The sequence below is a fragment of the Strigops habroptila genome, chromosome Z (assembly GCF_004027225.2).
Source record: "Strigops habroptila isolate Jane chromosome Z, bStrHab1.2.pri, whole genome shotgun sequence".
NCBI classification, from domain to species: domain Eukaryota; kingdom Metazoa; phylum Chordata; class Aves; order Psittaciformes; family Psittacidae; genus Strigops; species Strigops habroptila.
In genome coordinates, this window is record NC_044302.2 from 36,203,254 (window position 1) to 36,216,777 (window position 13,524).

Sequence of the window (13,524 nt, forward strand, 5' to 3'; positions counted from 1 at the left end):
TTGCCTAAATTCTGAGGTTTGCTTTAAAATGGCAGCGGAAGGATGATTCTCTCTTTTCAAAGGTGTGAGTACTTTTATCAGGTGTCTCCTTGCTTAGGTAAGCAGGTGATGACATTTTCTTTTAACTCATCAATCCCCATTTTATGGTTATACAATTTGCTTAGCCACCATTTCTTGATATTTAACCTTGAAAACCTATTTTATTCTGGTCAGCCGTCTCTGATCATCAGTGTTTAGTGATCCTCATTGAAAAGCATAGAAGGTGTGCTAGGAGGTATTTTTGTAATGGCACAAGAATTTTTATTTCAATGTATTATGGTAAGCCATGGGCTTGCAAATTAGAATTTAAAGTCTAAAGTGGGGAAAGTGGGCAAGTGGCTGCATGGTTTTGAGTTACCGGCTGAGCTTAAACCACGACAATAATCCATGTGATGCCAACCTTACTGCTTAAGAGAGATCTTCTGTTAGTTAGGTACCCCTTTGCCCCTGAGATTTTTCACCAGCATGTTTCCACTTGCTTCCTTATGTATCTTCCTTTATTTGTGTGCTAAATGTAATGATGCGCTGTCAAACTGTAGAATTCAAACTGAAGAAAATGCAGTGATCTTTTGGTTCGTTTTTTTGGTTTTGTGGTTTAGGTTTTTTTCTCTTCCACCAGGCAGATACCTGCATTGCTTACCAAATTTGTGTGTGTGTATGTCATTTTCCTGCAAGATCTTTTATGTCGTAAGGTTCTTCTGGTTTTAACAGCCAGATGTTGATTATCAGACAAAGATCGAGATCTGTATTCTGTGTTTAAAATGGCCTTATCGTGCAAGTTATGCAAGGTGGCAGGCATGATGCCACTTTTTAAGAAAGTTTAAGAAAAACTGATCTACAGACCTGAAAGCTTGAGTTTGCAATGGACATGTCAGAAACTGTAGTAAGGAACAGACTACTAGTGGGCAAAGAGATAACATTTCTTTCTTAGGGAGAAGTTGTCCTGGTTTCAGCAGTAGCAGTCATTTTTCTCCTTAGTAGCTGGTGCAGTGCTGTTGCTTACAAATGCAAGTTCTTTGAAGTAATCCTTGAGTAGGAGCTAAGCAATATTTGTACTGATGAGTCTGCTTGGTTTCCTAAAATGAGTTTAGTCATGTCCCTCATCAGAGACTCCTGAAGAACCTGATACTAGAGTTGATACTGGAAGATTCTTTGATTACTATCCAACTTACAGGTAGAAAATGAAGAGCAGAATAAATAGTCAGGGTTTGGGGTTGTTTTTATTTTGCCAGTAGTGTCCTAGTGAGATTTCTGCTGTGACCTGGGGTTTTTTTCCAACATGTTCAAAAATACCTGGAAAAAAAGATTGAGATTGAAAAGTTTGACTGATAATTTTCAGTGTGATAAAAATGGACACAGAGTGTGAAGATCTGCAGAACAATCTTGTGGTATTGAGTTACTGAACTGAGTACATGGCAAATAAAATTCAGCTCTCTGAAGCTGAAAACAGTTATGTCAGATGTTGATCTTTATTGATTGACTTTATATACGTGATTAGGGGTTCTGAATTAGTATGGCAACAACATAGAAAGAGGTCTTAGATGTACTGTAAATATCTGAAAATGACAGGGGGTTTTGGTTTTTCTGGGGTGTTTTTTTGTTTCCCCCCCCCCCCCCAAGTTGTCAGGTTAGTGCTTAGTTTGGAGCCAGAATGTTGGTCTGATGTTTGGAACTACTGGGTATAGGTAAGGAAACAAAAAGGGTGTAGTTATGGCAGGATGGATATATACTGTATCCAGAAGTTGAATAGTATAGTATGTTCCTGTGAACCTGCTCAGGAAGGATCTAATAGAATTAGTATAGGTGCAAAAAACCATAATTGATATGAAAAGCTTTCGTAAGTGGCATGATTGAATAGAATGAGACTTTTCAGGTGGAGAGAGCAGGAAGAGAGAGAGATGGGAAGAAGGTTGTTGAGCTCTAAAAGATAATAAATGGCATAAGGAAAACTAATAAGGAATTGTTAGTCTCTCTCAACACCACATCTAAGGGACATTGAAGAACATTACCAGATAGTATTGTCTTTGCCGTGGGAGCATTTGGATGCCAAAAGAATGGATCAGGAGGTAGTACCACCAGAGATGCGGTTTCAGGAAGTCTGCAGGTCAAGGGCAGCTGGAAGCAGGGGAGAAGAGAGACAAGAGGCATGAGCAGTAGGTTTTGTTTTGCTCATGTATACTTACTAGGTGCCTGCTGTTAGAGGGAGGATATTGACCTGTGCCAGTGTTAAAGACAGTGTGTGCTCTTTGTTCTGTTCAGTTTTCTCCAGCTGGGTTATGCGCCTTTAAGAAGGGGGAGTGGGTGAGGTGGAATTTCCCTTTGTTCTAGAGCTCCAGTGGATTGTGAAGGAGAGGGAGATGGGGGGTTTAGTCGGGGGTGAAGGAGGGATGGGGTCTGCAGCAGCCTGGGAGCCCATGGGTGAAGAAGACATCCAAAGAACCTGTGCAGAGTAGGAAATGGAGACCTCTACCTATTTGTGATGGAGAGCCCTTCCTCAGTGTTGGAGGGCCCTTTCTCGGACCAGGTAGCGCTCTGCAGTTCACATCTGGTCAGAAGGGTGCAGTAGACTATGGTTGGATTGTACTGAGGCTAAAGAATAGCCATGGAAGTGTCTCCAAGTAATTTTTTTCTTCATTTGAGTGGCTAATATTTTTAATTAAAAGGTTATCTAATTATCTTGATCTAATAGTTTAGCATTTTGTTTTGTTTAAAATCTTTTCAGTCTTCTTTGGGAGCTCAACAGTAAGTGTTAATGAGAAGGTCTAAGCAGATCCACCACAAAGCTCTGGCCAGCGGAAAAGTAGCATTCTCCCCAGTGTGTTACCGTTTATGTTCCTGGAGAATGCTTTAGTAAATAATTTGCGAAAAGCCTTTTTGGTGAGAATTTGTCAGTTGGGACTAAAATATGTGGTCATATGACTTAAAAAATCCAGTATGAGGTGGCACTTTAACTTTGTCACATTAAAAAGTGCTAAGTTTGGGGTGATGGATCCTGGTTTTCATGGGTTTTCGTTTCCTAGGAAACCAGAGTTGTTAGATTATATAAAGGCCCAGAGAATTTGGATAATTTAAGTTGCCAATACGTTCCCATAGTTTCCTTAGAATTTATGAAGCAGTTCCAGAGCATCATGATTATCCTGTGATGTCAATACTATGTCTGCTGCTATGAATCAGCAGACACATTACCATTGTTTCATGTTATCCTTTAGTTCTGGCATGTGTTTTCTTAGCACCATCCTAATTCTGCCTGTGCATGCCTGGCTTATAGCTATTCAGAGAAGAATCCCATTTACCTGGATACAGATGGTAGTAAAAGAAACTTCTTTTGCTTGCTGCTAGCAGCAGTGGAACATAAATTTTCCTTCCTTAATTAGCCTATGTGTCACTAACTGATGAGAACTTTCTAGCATGCTCTTCAGTTGCTCGTTGCCATGCAAGTAGTGTACCTCAGAAAATGGTGCCTGTCTTGAATCTGCCCTTGTCCTTGCATTGTTTCCATGTACCTTCCAGCCAAGTCTAATGAGTTGACTTCATTTTGTCTTTATGATTTTTCAGCGTTCTGTCTGATGTGGGCAAAGTTAAGGGGGATTTTTTGTACTTTGTACTCCTGGCTTTTAGGATTTGTATGGTACTGTGCACTCTGCTGATTTAACAGAGCTTGTTTTTATTCTCTTCTCTAAACTTCCGTTTTTTAAAGCTTGTTTTGATACATGCTCTGTCTGGGACACAGTAGAGGCTTTGTCTTGACTTCTTTGATACTTCACTGAATTTTGTGTGGCCTAGCCTTAGCAGGGCTTTAGGCAAGATAATAAATTACAGCAGACAATAAAGGGAAATGAAGAAGGAACTGGAGTGTTTTGAAGTACAGCTCAAGGTGCAGTGGCAAATGAGGAGTTTATATATGAAGTTTCCTTCATTTTGAGAAGGAAACTATGGGAAGGAATCAATGAATCGAAAGCAAAAATTAAAGAAATTTCTGTGCAGTTCTTGTTTGTGTCAGTTTTCAGTGGTGTGGACGTTGCAATAAATCTGACCCGCAGATCTGTTCTCTGCTGCTATCACAACATCACAAATGTTGTGATAGAAATAAACTACAAAAAAGTAGTAGTTTACACAACAGAGGGTTTTTTTCCCTTTTTAGATGAAAAAAAAATAGCATTTTATTTGGCCTTGCGCATTCAAACGTTAAGGAAATGACAGCTTTGAGGTAGACAATGCCACCCTGATTTTGTCGGCTGGTTTGTACACCCTGTGATACGATTTCACCTATTCTACTAAAAAAAACCTTTTAAAGTTACTTAGCATGCTCAGTGCTCACAGTGAATGGAAATACACCCAGGCATAAAATTGTGTTATTTTCTGTTTTACCCCTGGAAATGAGGTCTTTGAACACAGATTCTCAGATTCTCACGTGCGAAGAATCTGAGAGAGTCAGGTATTTCTCCTGAAAGTTACTGCTAGACTAAAATACAGTCTACAGGGAAAAAACAAAAACAACCCCACAAAAAAACCCCGCAAACAAACAAAACCAAAACCTTTCTTTTTCCCCCCAGATTTTTTTTTTTTTTTTTCTTTTACAGTATTAAAACTAATCTAAAACCCTATCCTCTCCTGTCAGCTGGATTTTTTTGCTAAACCTTGAATGAGCTGTGATCTCACTATGGTCACATAGTTCATGGAAATTGCATGACTGCAGTCACCTTCAGAAACGGTCTGCAGACAGGTGATCTAGTATGAGTGAATTCAGCGAGAATTGAGATACAGACTTCACATAGCACTGTAGCATCCCAGAAAGACAGTGCTCAAAATCCAGTTACATTCGTTGCAACCTATCAAAATATTTTGGTTCAGTAATAATGTATATTTTGCTTTCAGTGTAACTGAATTATGTTTTATATTCTGAAATAATACAGATTTAAAAAATTCACTACAAGCTGACTGTCTTTGTTATACACAGTAATGAATCAGGTAGCTGTAGAAATTTCACATTATACCTATTAGTGCAATGGATAGATCCTCTAAAAATAAAAGTAATCTTGAAGATATTAATGTGTATCGGTCATTTGATAAATTCTAATGTGTGATTGGAAGAAACTACCATAAGCTGAACTGATTTTTACAAATTGAATCAAACGATGAATTCTGGGCAGTAATTCTCTTCAGTCGCTGAACAACTAATACAGTCAGACATTTGCAAATAACTCTTTTTAAGCTCATGTGAACAAAAATGTGGTTATAAAAGTCAGTTGTCATCTTATAAACAACAGATTTAAAATATTAATGAATTTATATAAGCAGTAATGAAGCAGCAGTGACATTATATTGTGTTTGATTTGTGTCTTTTTAAGTTTGTTGCTTTGATTTCACAAAAAGTAGTATTTTTAGCATGATCTCTGCAATTTTGAGGATTCTGCCAGAATCCAAATTGGTTGGAAAATGGAATAAAAGATTTTATTTTTTATGTAGAATCATAGAACAATTTGGGTTGGAAGGAACCTTAAGAGGTCATCTAGTCCAACACACCTGCAGTGGGCAGGGACATCTTCAACTAGATCATGTTGCCCAGAACCACAACCAGCCTGACCTTGAATGTCTCCAGGGATGGCCCCTCCATCCACCACCACTCTGTGGTGCCGGTGCCAGTGTTTTACCACCCTCCTTGCAAAGAATTCCTTTCTCACATCCAGCCTGCATCCTCTCTTTTAGTTTAAAACCATCACCCCTTGTCCCATTGATAGGAGAGGACTCGTTTTACTGATTGTTAGCTGAAGCAAACCGCGAGGTTGAACTTTAACTAAACAAAACCATACATATGTCAAGAAGGAACAAGACAAAGGGTAAAGAACATTCTTTGCCTATTCAGCTCATTGAACCAGGAACCATTCCTCATGAAGTCAGAACAAGATAAGAGAAGCCAACCTAAAACCATAAAAGGAAAACAACAAGAGAAGTTCAGCCAAAGGTCAACAAAGATACGGCCACCAGGGGTCCCAGAGACCCTGGGGACCCTCACTCAAAACAAACTGCACATGCTGTAGTGGGTAGTAACCTGTGTTAATTAGTTCTGGGAAGAGATTATCATATGTATGAGATTTCTGGGAATTCTAGTGTATACCTTTGAGATCAATGCTTATAAGCAAGAAACCTGTAAGAATCAGCATGCGCGTTAGGCGGAGCCCTGTACATCCAGTGCTGTAAATAAATAATGCCTGCTTCTTAATGCTACATTGGTATTAAGGAGTTTTATTCTGACTTTTGGTGACGGTATTTTCCAGGAGGATCTCCTCCATGCTCTTGCTAGGAACAGAGTTGAGACTGACCAGCCCGTACTTCCCTGGGTCTTTCTTTTTCACCTTTTTAAAAAGTTTATGTTACCCCTTTTCCAGTCAGCAGGAACTTCACTAGACTGTGACAACTTCTCAAATATGACAGATAATGCCTTGGCAACTTCATGCACCAGTTTCATCAGGACCCATGGCTGCATCTCGTCAGGTCCCATGGACCAGCAGGTGCACCTTCAGGTTACTTAGATGTTCTTGAACCTGATCCTCTCCTGCAGCAGGCAGTTCTTCATTCTCCCAGTCTTTGAATTTGCCTTCTGTGACTTGGGCAGTGTGGCTGGAGCTCTTGCTGGTGAAGACCGAGGAAAAAAAGTCATTGAGTACCCTGGTCTTTTTCATGTCCTGTGTGACCAAGTCTCCCATTTCCTTCCAGAGGGGAGCCACATTTTTCCTTTTCTTCCTGTATTCGCAATGTACCTGTAGAAGTTTTTCTTGTTGCCCTTAATGTCCTTGGCTGGAATAGCTGGAAGTCCTTTGCACTTCACGTGGAGGTGTTCCCTTTCTGACCTGTGATTACTCCCCAGTCTCTGCGCATCTCCTGCATCCTGCGCAGGTCAAGGGAGGTGATCCTCACTCTGCTCGACCCTGGTGAGGCCACATCTGGAATGCTGTGTCCAGTTCTGGGCTCCTCAGTACAAGAAAGACAAGCAGCTACTGGAGAGGGTCCAGCGGAGGGCCACAAGGGGTCTGGAGCATCTCTCTCATGAGAAGAGATTGCGGGAGCTGGGCCTGTTTGGTCTGGAGAAGTGAGACTGAGAGGGGATCTCATTATTGCATAGCAATATCTCAAAGGCAGGTGCCAGGAGGATGGTGTCAGACTCTTCAGTGGTGCCCAGCAACAGCACAAGCAGCAATGGCCATAAACAAAACATAAGTTTTATTTCAATTGAGGTGAAATGAGGAAGAACTTATTTCCACCGAGGGTGGCAGAGCACTGGAACAGGCTGCCCAAGGGGGTTGTGGAGGCTCCCTCTCTGGAGGCATTCAAAACCCACCTGGATGTGTTCCTGTGTAACCTGCTCCAGGTGGCTCTGCCTTGGCAGGGGGATTGGACCAGATGATTTCCAGAGGTCCCTTCCAACCGCGATGATTCTGTGGTTCTGTGATTAGGAAGGGTCATGTAAGACCTTGAACTTAAGTTTATGCTACCTGTAAATGCATAGAAAATAGTATTGTGCTGTCCGTTCATCGTACTGTTTTGGCATCTTAAGTCTTTTCTTGAGTTTGAGTCATGAATGTGCTTCTAGTATATGTTATCTTTTTTTCTGCCCCTTTAAACAAATAATAATTGAAACAATGTGCAGCAGTGGGTTGAACTTCAAAAATCTCTTCCAGTTTAGAATGAAATGATATGTAAAGTTTTCAGCATATTGCGCTAAAATATGGCTACAAATGTTTCAGAAATACTCTAGTTTAAAAATATTGCTGATTTGGTTAAAAATAATAGTTGTCAGTCATTCAGTATGCATATTCCCACCCTATATAGTGCTAAAATTGATGCTCAATTACTGTCTGAAATTTTCTGTATCTGTGCAGTTAAAAATGTTTTTAAACTCAAATTTTGTAAATGTAGTAGCCAAGGTAGGCATCACCTAGAAAAAACAAGATGAAGGATAACTCAATTTGTGTTTGTTTACAAACATTGAAAGAAACACAAAGAGGGGGATGAGGGGGCTGTGTGTGTGACAGGAATGTTTGTTCAGACAGGCCCAAGTGTAGTTACTAGCTAAAACGGAGAAACAGCTATGAAGAGTGTCTTACTAAAAAATGATTGATACAGTAGCTTTTGTTAGAAGTCTTTTTAAATGTAGAGTTATGCTCACCTTTAAAAGACCCAGTAAATTTCAGCTGATACTGGTCTGTGAATATATCTGGCATACTGCAGCCACTGATTTTTTGTATTTAATTATCATGATGATTTTCATACATTTTGGCATTTGCTGAACACACAAACTTTTAGGAAAGTGAAGACAAGTAATAAGACTTACACTATTCAGGGCAGGGGGCAAATAGTTGTACAGAAGACCGAATGTATGTGACTTGTCCGAATGGTTATCAGTGCTCTTTTTCCTGCCAAAGGAGATATATCCATCTAAAACAGAATATCTCTTTACGGATACCATCTTTTGAAATATTTCTGTATGTGAATATAAATATTTATACATAGAGTTCTCAAAAATTGAATATACTTTTAAATCTTAATTTCTTGGGATTTAAAATCTGGCATTGTTAGTGTTATTCCTCTGTAATTCCTTTCTTTATTAGCAGTTTGAGTAAATTCACAGCCCTTAAGGATTTTCACCACTCAACTGGGTACTAAGTACTGGGTGAGTACTGTTAGTTAAGGTGCTTTTCTTCTCAGTGGTTTTGCAGTTACTTGCTGACAAGTCTGATCTTTTTTATTTGCTTATCTGTAAAGTAGTTTTAAGGTCAGGACTATATTCATAGAGTCCAAGTAACAACAAAATGACATTGTTTCTGTACTTCACAGTCCAGAGACTGTGAATACAGTGACCTTTTTTAAATGATGGTGAATCATGCGGCCAGTTCTATTTCCAGAAGCATTCTTTTGTACTTTTGCAGTAGGACGAGATAAACTAGGTTATATTTAAGTGACCATTAAAATAATTCGACTTGCATTCTTGAAAAGAAGAGAAAAAAAATCTGCAGTCTTGTTTATAAATGCTCTTAGTTCGTGTATTTTTTTCAGTAAGTCCCTACTAAGTCAGTAAAGAATTTGCTGAGAATAAGGCTGTAAACCACTTCTAATATGTAGAATTATTTCCACAAAACAGTGTAAACATAATTAGTGTGTCTGCACTCCAGGATTCCTATTCCTAGAGTACCAGCACATAATTATATCGTGGGTGTCTGCAGTGACTGTGCTGCAACCATTTCCTCTGGGTCTCCTGCTTGGAGATATTTACCCAGAACCCTGTTCTTTACTCAGAATCCTTTTACTTTCTCCCCCTTTCCCCCTTGGTACAAAGAACAGCATTTTGAATGTAGAAAATGTCAGTAGTGTGTCTGTTTAAAGAATATCTTGACTTCTCGTAGATGCCATTTTGTCTTCTTTGGAAAGAGCAAAATGCATTTAAAACAAAATACATTTAAAAGGTACCTTCTGTGCAAGTTGCAAGAACTATTAATGTTAACAGGTATGCTAGGTTCTTAAAAGAGCAGAACAGTGATAGGGAGATCTTTTGAAATTGTCTAAAATTCAGTAGTTTTCAGGTCTGACCAGAAGCACAATTCTAGGCGTAGAGTCTATGTATGAAAAGTATGGGAGTACCTTTCATTATTCATACTTGTTTTCATTTCCTGACTATTGCTGCTGTTTTCAATTTGTTTTTGCTATTGATGTATTTCACTAACTTGCATTTAATTTTCTACCTGGATTTAGGCCACTGAGCATTAGGGACCTGGGGGCTTGCAGGCCCCTTTTACTGTAGTAGTCATTGTTTACTATGAATCTTCTTGTGCATTAGAAGTATGTTCCTTCAACTATATCATTTTATCATACATAGTGTGAATAGCACACAACAATATTCGTGGCTTTGAAGCTTCAGCTGCAGGAAGGAGTCATAAATCTCTTTCTTGTAGGCGTGGTGGTAGCACTAGTCGTAATAAATCAAATAGTAAGACACCATAAGGAATCCAAAGTCTTTTCCTCATAGGTGCGGTGGTGGTAGCAGTAATAGTAGTAAGAATAATGACTTCGTTTGCTTATTTACAGTGGTGCTGAGGCCTTGCAGAAAATAAATCCTGGGGATTACTTCTGCTCTGGTATCTTTGAGGTTTAAAAAGTGTGGATTTGAAGATATGTTTGTAGCTTTTAGTTATGTATCCAAATTTTATTTTTACAAGACTAATTTTAGGTACATAGGTGGAGAAACTTAACTAATTATGCTGTTAGTCTGTTTCTCCACTTGTAAATTTGAAATAACTGGCATTCACTTTGAGAACAACTTTTAAATAAAGCGATAGACTGGACTAACAGAGAGGATGAGTTATTCAGGATATACTTTACAGTGTGACAGTGCTTGGGGAAATAGAACATATATGATGCCAATCAAAATTATGACACTTGATCACTGCTCCATGACATACAGTTTACATCAGTATCAAAATAGCCATTACATAAATGTGCACTTGAGGACAGGGTAAGGTGTATTTACCTTGTGGTTTATTATTGTAAGGATTTCTTAATTAAGCTTAGTTTCTTACAGGAGGTGCTGAAACAGCTACAAGGAAGTATTGAAGATGAGGCAATGGCATCTTCTGGCCAAATTGACTTACTGGAACGACTTAAAGGTAAACGTGGAATTGTGTTTTAAGTAGGTTCGTTTGTTCCTTTGTGACTTTTTCTTCGAGATAAATTTTTCTAACTGAGCTGCATCTTCTTTCCAGTGCTGATGTTGATGGTTAGGTATAGTCTCAGTGCCTCTTATTTTCACCAGGCATTTTAAGACACACTCTCAAAAAAAAAAAAGTGTTCTATGCTGCTTTTATGCTTTTGCTACTGTTAACCTAGAGCTTCATATTAATTGCTTTTGGTAGAACTTATATTTCATACAGTTCTTCAGACAAAAAAAAAATTGTTTAAGTTAATGCGTTAGTTTCACCAATTTCCTAAACTTCTTTGCATGCCCTGCCCTCTCCATGTCATGTTACTGGAATTGTATCTGTCATGCTGTAAATTGAAGCCCCCTTCTCTAGGGCAGACGCTGGAATGGTCATAATGACATTACATGGGATGTGCAGAGCAAGCCCAGACCACTAACTCCCTGTATGCATCCGTTATCCCTACTACTGAACTAGAAGTATCACAGGGGATGTCTGTATTTAAGGGCCCTGTGCTGAACGATGTCGTCATCATTTACGTGACAGTGAAACATCTGCAGGATCTCCGAGAAAGAAACTATTAGGAAGTGGGCCAGAGGAACAATTCATATGACATTTATGCAAAACTCTGTCCATTCCATAGGTCCTCTGGGCAAGAAGCAGGCAGGCTTGCATGGAGATACTTTTCTGGTTGTCAAGGTTGCAGTTTGGTCATCTGCTCAAATGTGTACCATAAAGATTGTTTTTGTTCACATTATGTTCTTTGGGTATCCACGAAAATTGTTTCCATCAAAAAACTATGGATTTTTTTAGGAAATGAGAAGTAAAGATAGCAATGATCTTTCACATTTATGCTGCTGAACATTAGCTCTTTATTATCCAGAACTGAACTTGGAAAGTACCAACTTCCCTGGAGTGAAGTTACGGCCAAAGGTGTCTGTGCGTTCATTTGGGAGCCGGGAAGGGTCTGTGTCAAGCCGTTCAGGAGAGTGCAGTCCTGTTCCCATGGGATCATTTCCAAGAAGAGGATTTATGAATGGAAGCAGAGAAAGCACTGGTTATTTAGAAGAGCTAGAAAAAGAGAGGTAAATTCCTTTGTTTATTTATCCAGTATGGATTGACTTCTAATTTTATCATGAAAGTTTACTGACATAGCTAGTATTTAGCTGTCATGCATGTGGTTTGATCACAGGTACTTTTATCTTGACAGGTAAGGAAAACAGGAATCTACAGTATGTTTAACACACACCAAAAATATATATATTAAAAAATATTAAGACACATCATACGGTTTCTATTGCTTCTTCCTATATGCATTTCATTGTTACTCTTTGTTGGCTGAAGGTTCTTTTATTTTGATCAGCAGATTGTCAGCATGTGAGATACATTTAGAGAGGGCGGGCAGAGCATCCCAAACACTGCCATATCTCCTCACCGCTGTTGGCAGGGGCTGAAACTGTAACAGTGTGATGGTACAATCTCTCTCTTTTTTGCAAATGCTTATAACTGCCATAGCTGGTTGATCAGTTATTTAATATTAGCAGAAACCTACCTGGTGATTCTTCTCTCAGGAAGAATGTCTGCTGAACAAAAATATTTATTCCTGTCTTCAAGATGAGGATTCCATCTGATGTTTTGAGTTGACAAAATCGTGGAATTTCTGCTCTTGGAAGGTAGTGTTATCCATTTAATAGGAAGAACATACTTTCAGGACATAATACAGATTTGTAGCACTTTATCAGTCACTTACAAAGAACATGCGAAAGTAAAAGACATGCAGCTCTTTCCACTGAAGACATCTTTGTATCTTAAAACAAACCTGACTGAAATCCCAGATGTTTTCAGAAGCCTGTCTGTAAGATATGGTTTCTTGAAGATTTGGTCATTGACTGCTTGTCCTGGGTTCAGCTGTAGCAGTTATTTTTCTCCTTCCTAGCAGCTGGTGCATTGCTGTGTTTTGGCTTTAGTCTGAGAACAGTGCTGGTAACACACTGATGTTTTAGTTGTTGTGCAGAAGCATTTACCCTCATCAAGGACTTTTCAGTCTCTCCTGTTCTGCCAGTGGGAGGATCCCAACAGCTGGCTCTATTGGAGGCTGAAATAAGCCTGATTGAGAAGGACTCTAAGGTTCTTTGGACATTTTTCTCCATGGTAAAGACAGTTTTAGACAGTGACCTGGTCTTTGTCCCAAATAACAGTGAAAAAAGGGATAAGAAAATTTTAATTTCATATGATCTTAGGCAGTGTTACTGTCAAAGCTGACAGGTTAAAGATTTGTGTTGTGGAGAAGATGATCTGTAGAGGAATGGCCAGATCTCATCTGGCTTTATTATTAGTGACATGATGGATAATCCAAGCTGCCCTATTCTTTATGCTATTTCAGGGGACATGTAGGAACATGTAGTGCATAGTTGTGGACCCTGGATAGCCACATGAATCAGAAGAGGGTGGAGTGTAGGGGTGTGATGTAGGACCATGCATCTGAAATCACTCCCTGAAAGAAAATTATCCACTTATTTTCCTATACTTTGTGTCTGAACTTGTTTGGCATGCTTACTAAGTTTCTGTATTTCTAAGCATATGTTATTTCCTAACATATTATTTCCTAACAGAATGTTTTTGATCGCTTACACAGACTTTCAGAGTAGTCATGGAACTTGACAAACCTCAAAATACTAAAATGATTTAGAATAAGTAACATTTTTTGGAAACCTGCAGCAGGGGAACACTTCCACTCAGCATCTTAAGACACTAGCACAATGCATGCTGCTCACAGGCAACAGTGTTTGGGTGAGGACCA

General features: G+C 39.1%; 1 protein-coding gene across 11 annotated transcripts in view; it reads left to right on the plus strand.

Annotated features, from left to right (window-relative positions):
- The window catches only part of APC (APC regulator of WNT signaling pathway), an 82,777-nt gene that overhangs the window by 37,519 nt on the left and 31,734 nt on the right, over window positions 1–13,524 (plus strand). For all 11 annotated transcript variants that reach the window (XM_030511579.1, XM_030511581.1, XM_030511583.1 and 8 more), the window contains exons 3-4: window positions 10,610–10,694; window positions 11,608–11,809. In XM_030511579.1, coding sequence (XP_030367439.1) covers window positions 10,610–10,694; window positions 11,608–11,809 — 287 coding nt within the window. The remainder of the gene's footprint in view (window positions 1–10,609; window positions 10,695–11,607; window positions 11,810–13,524) is intronic.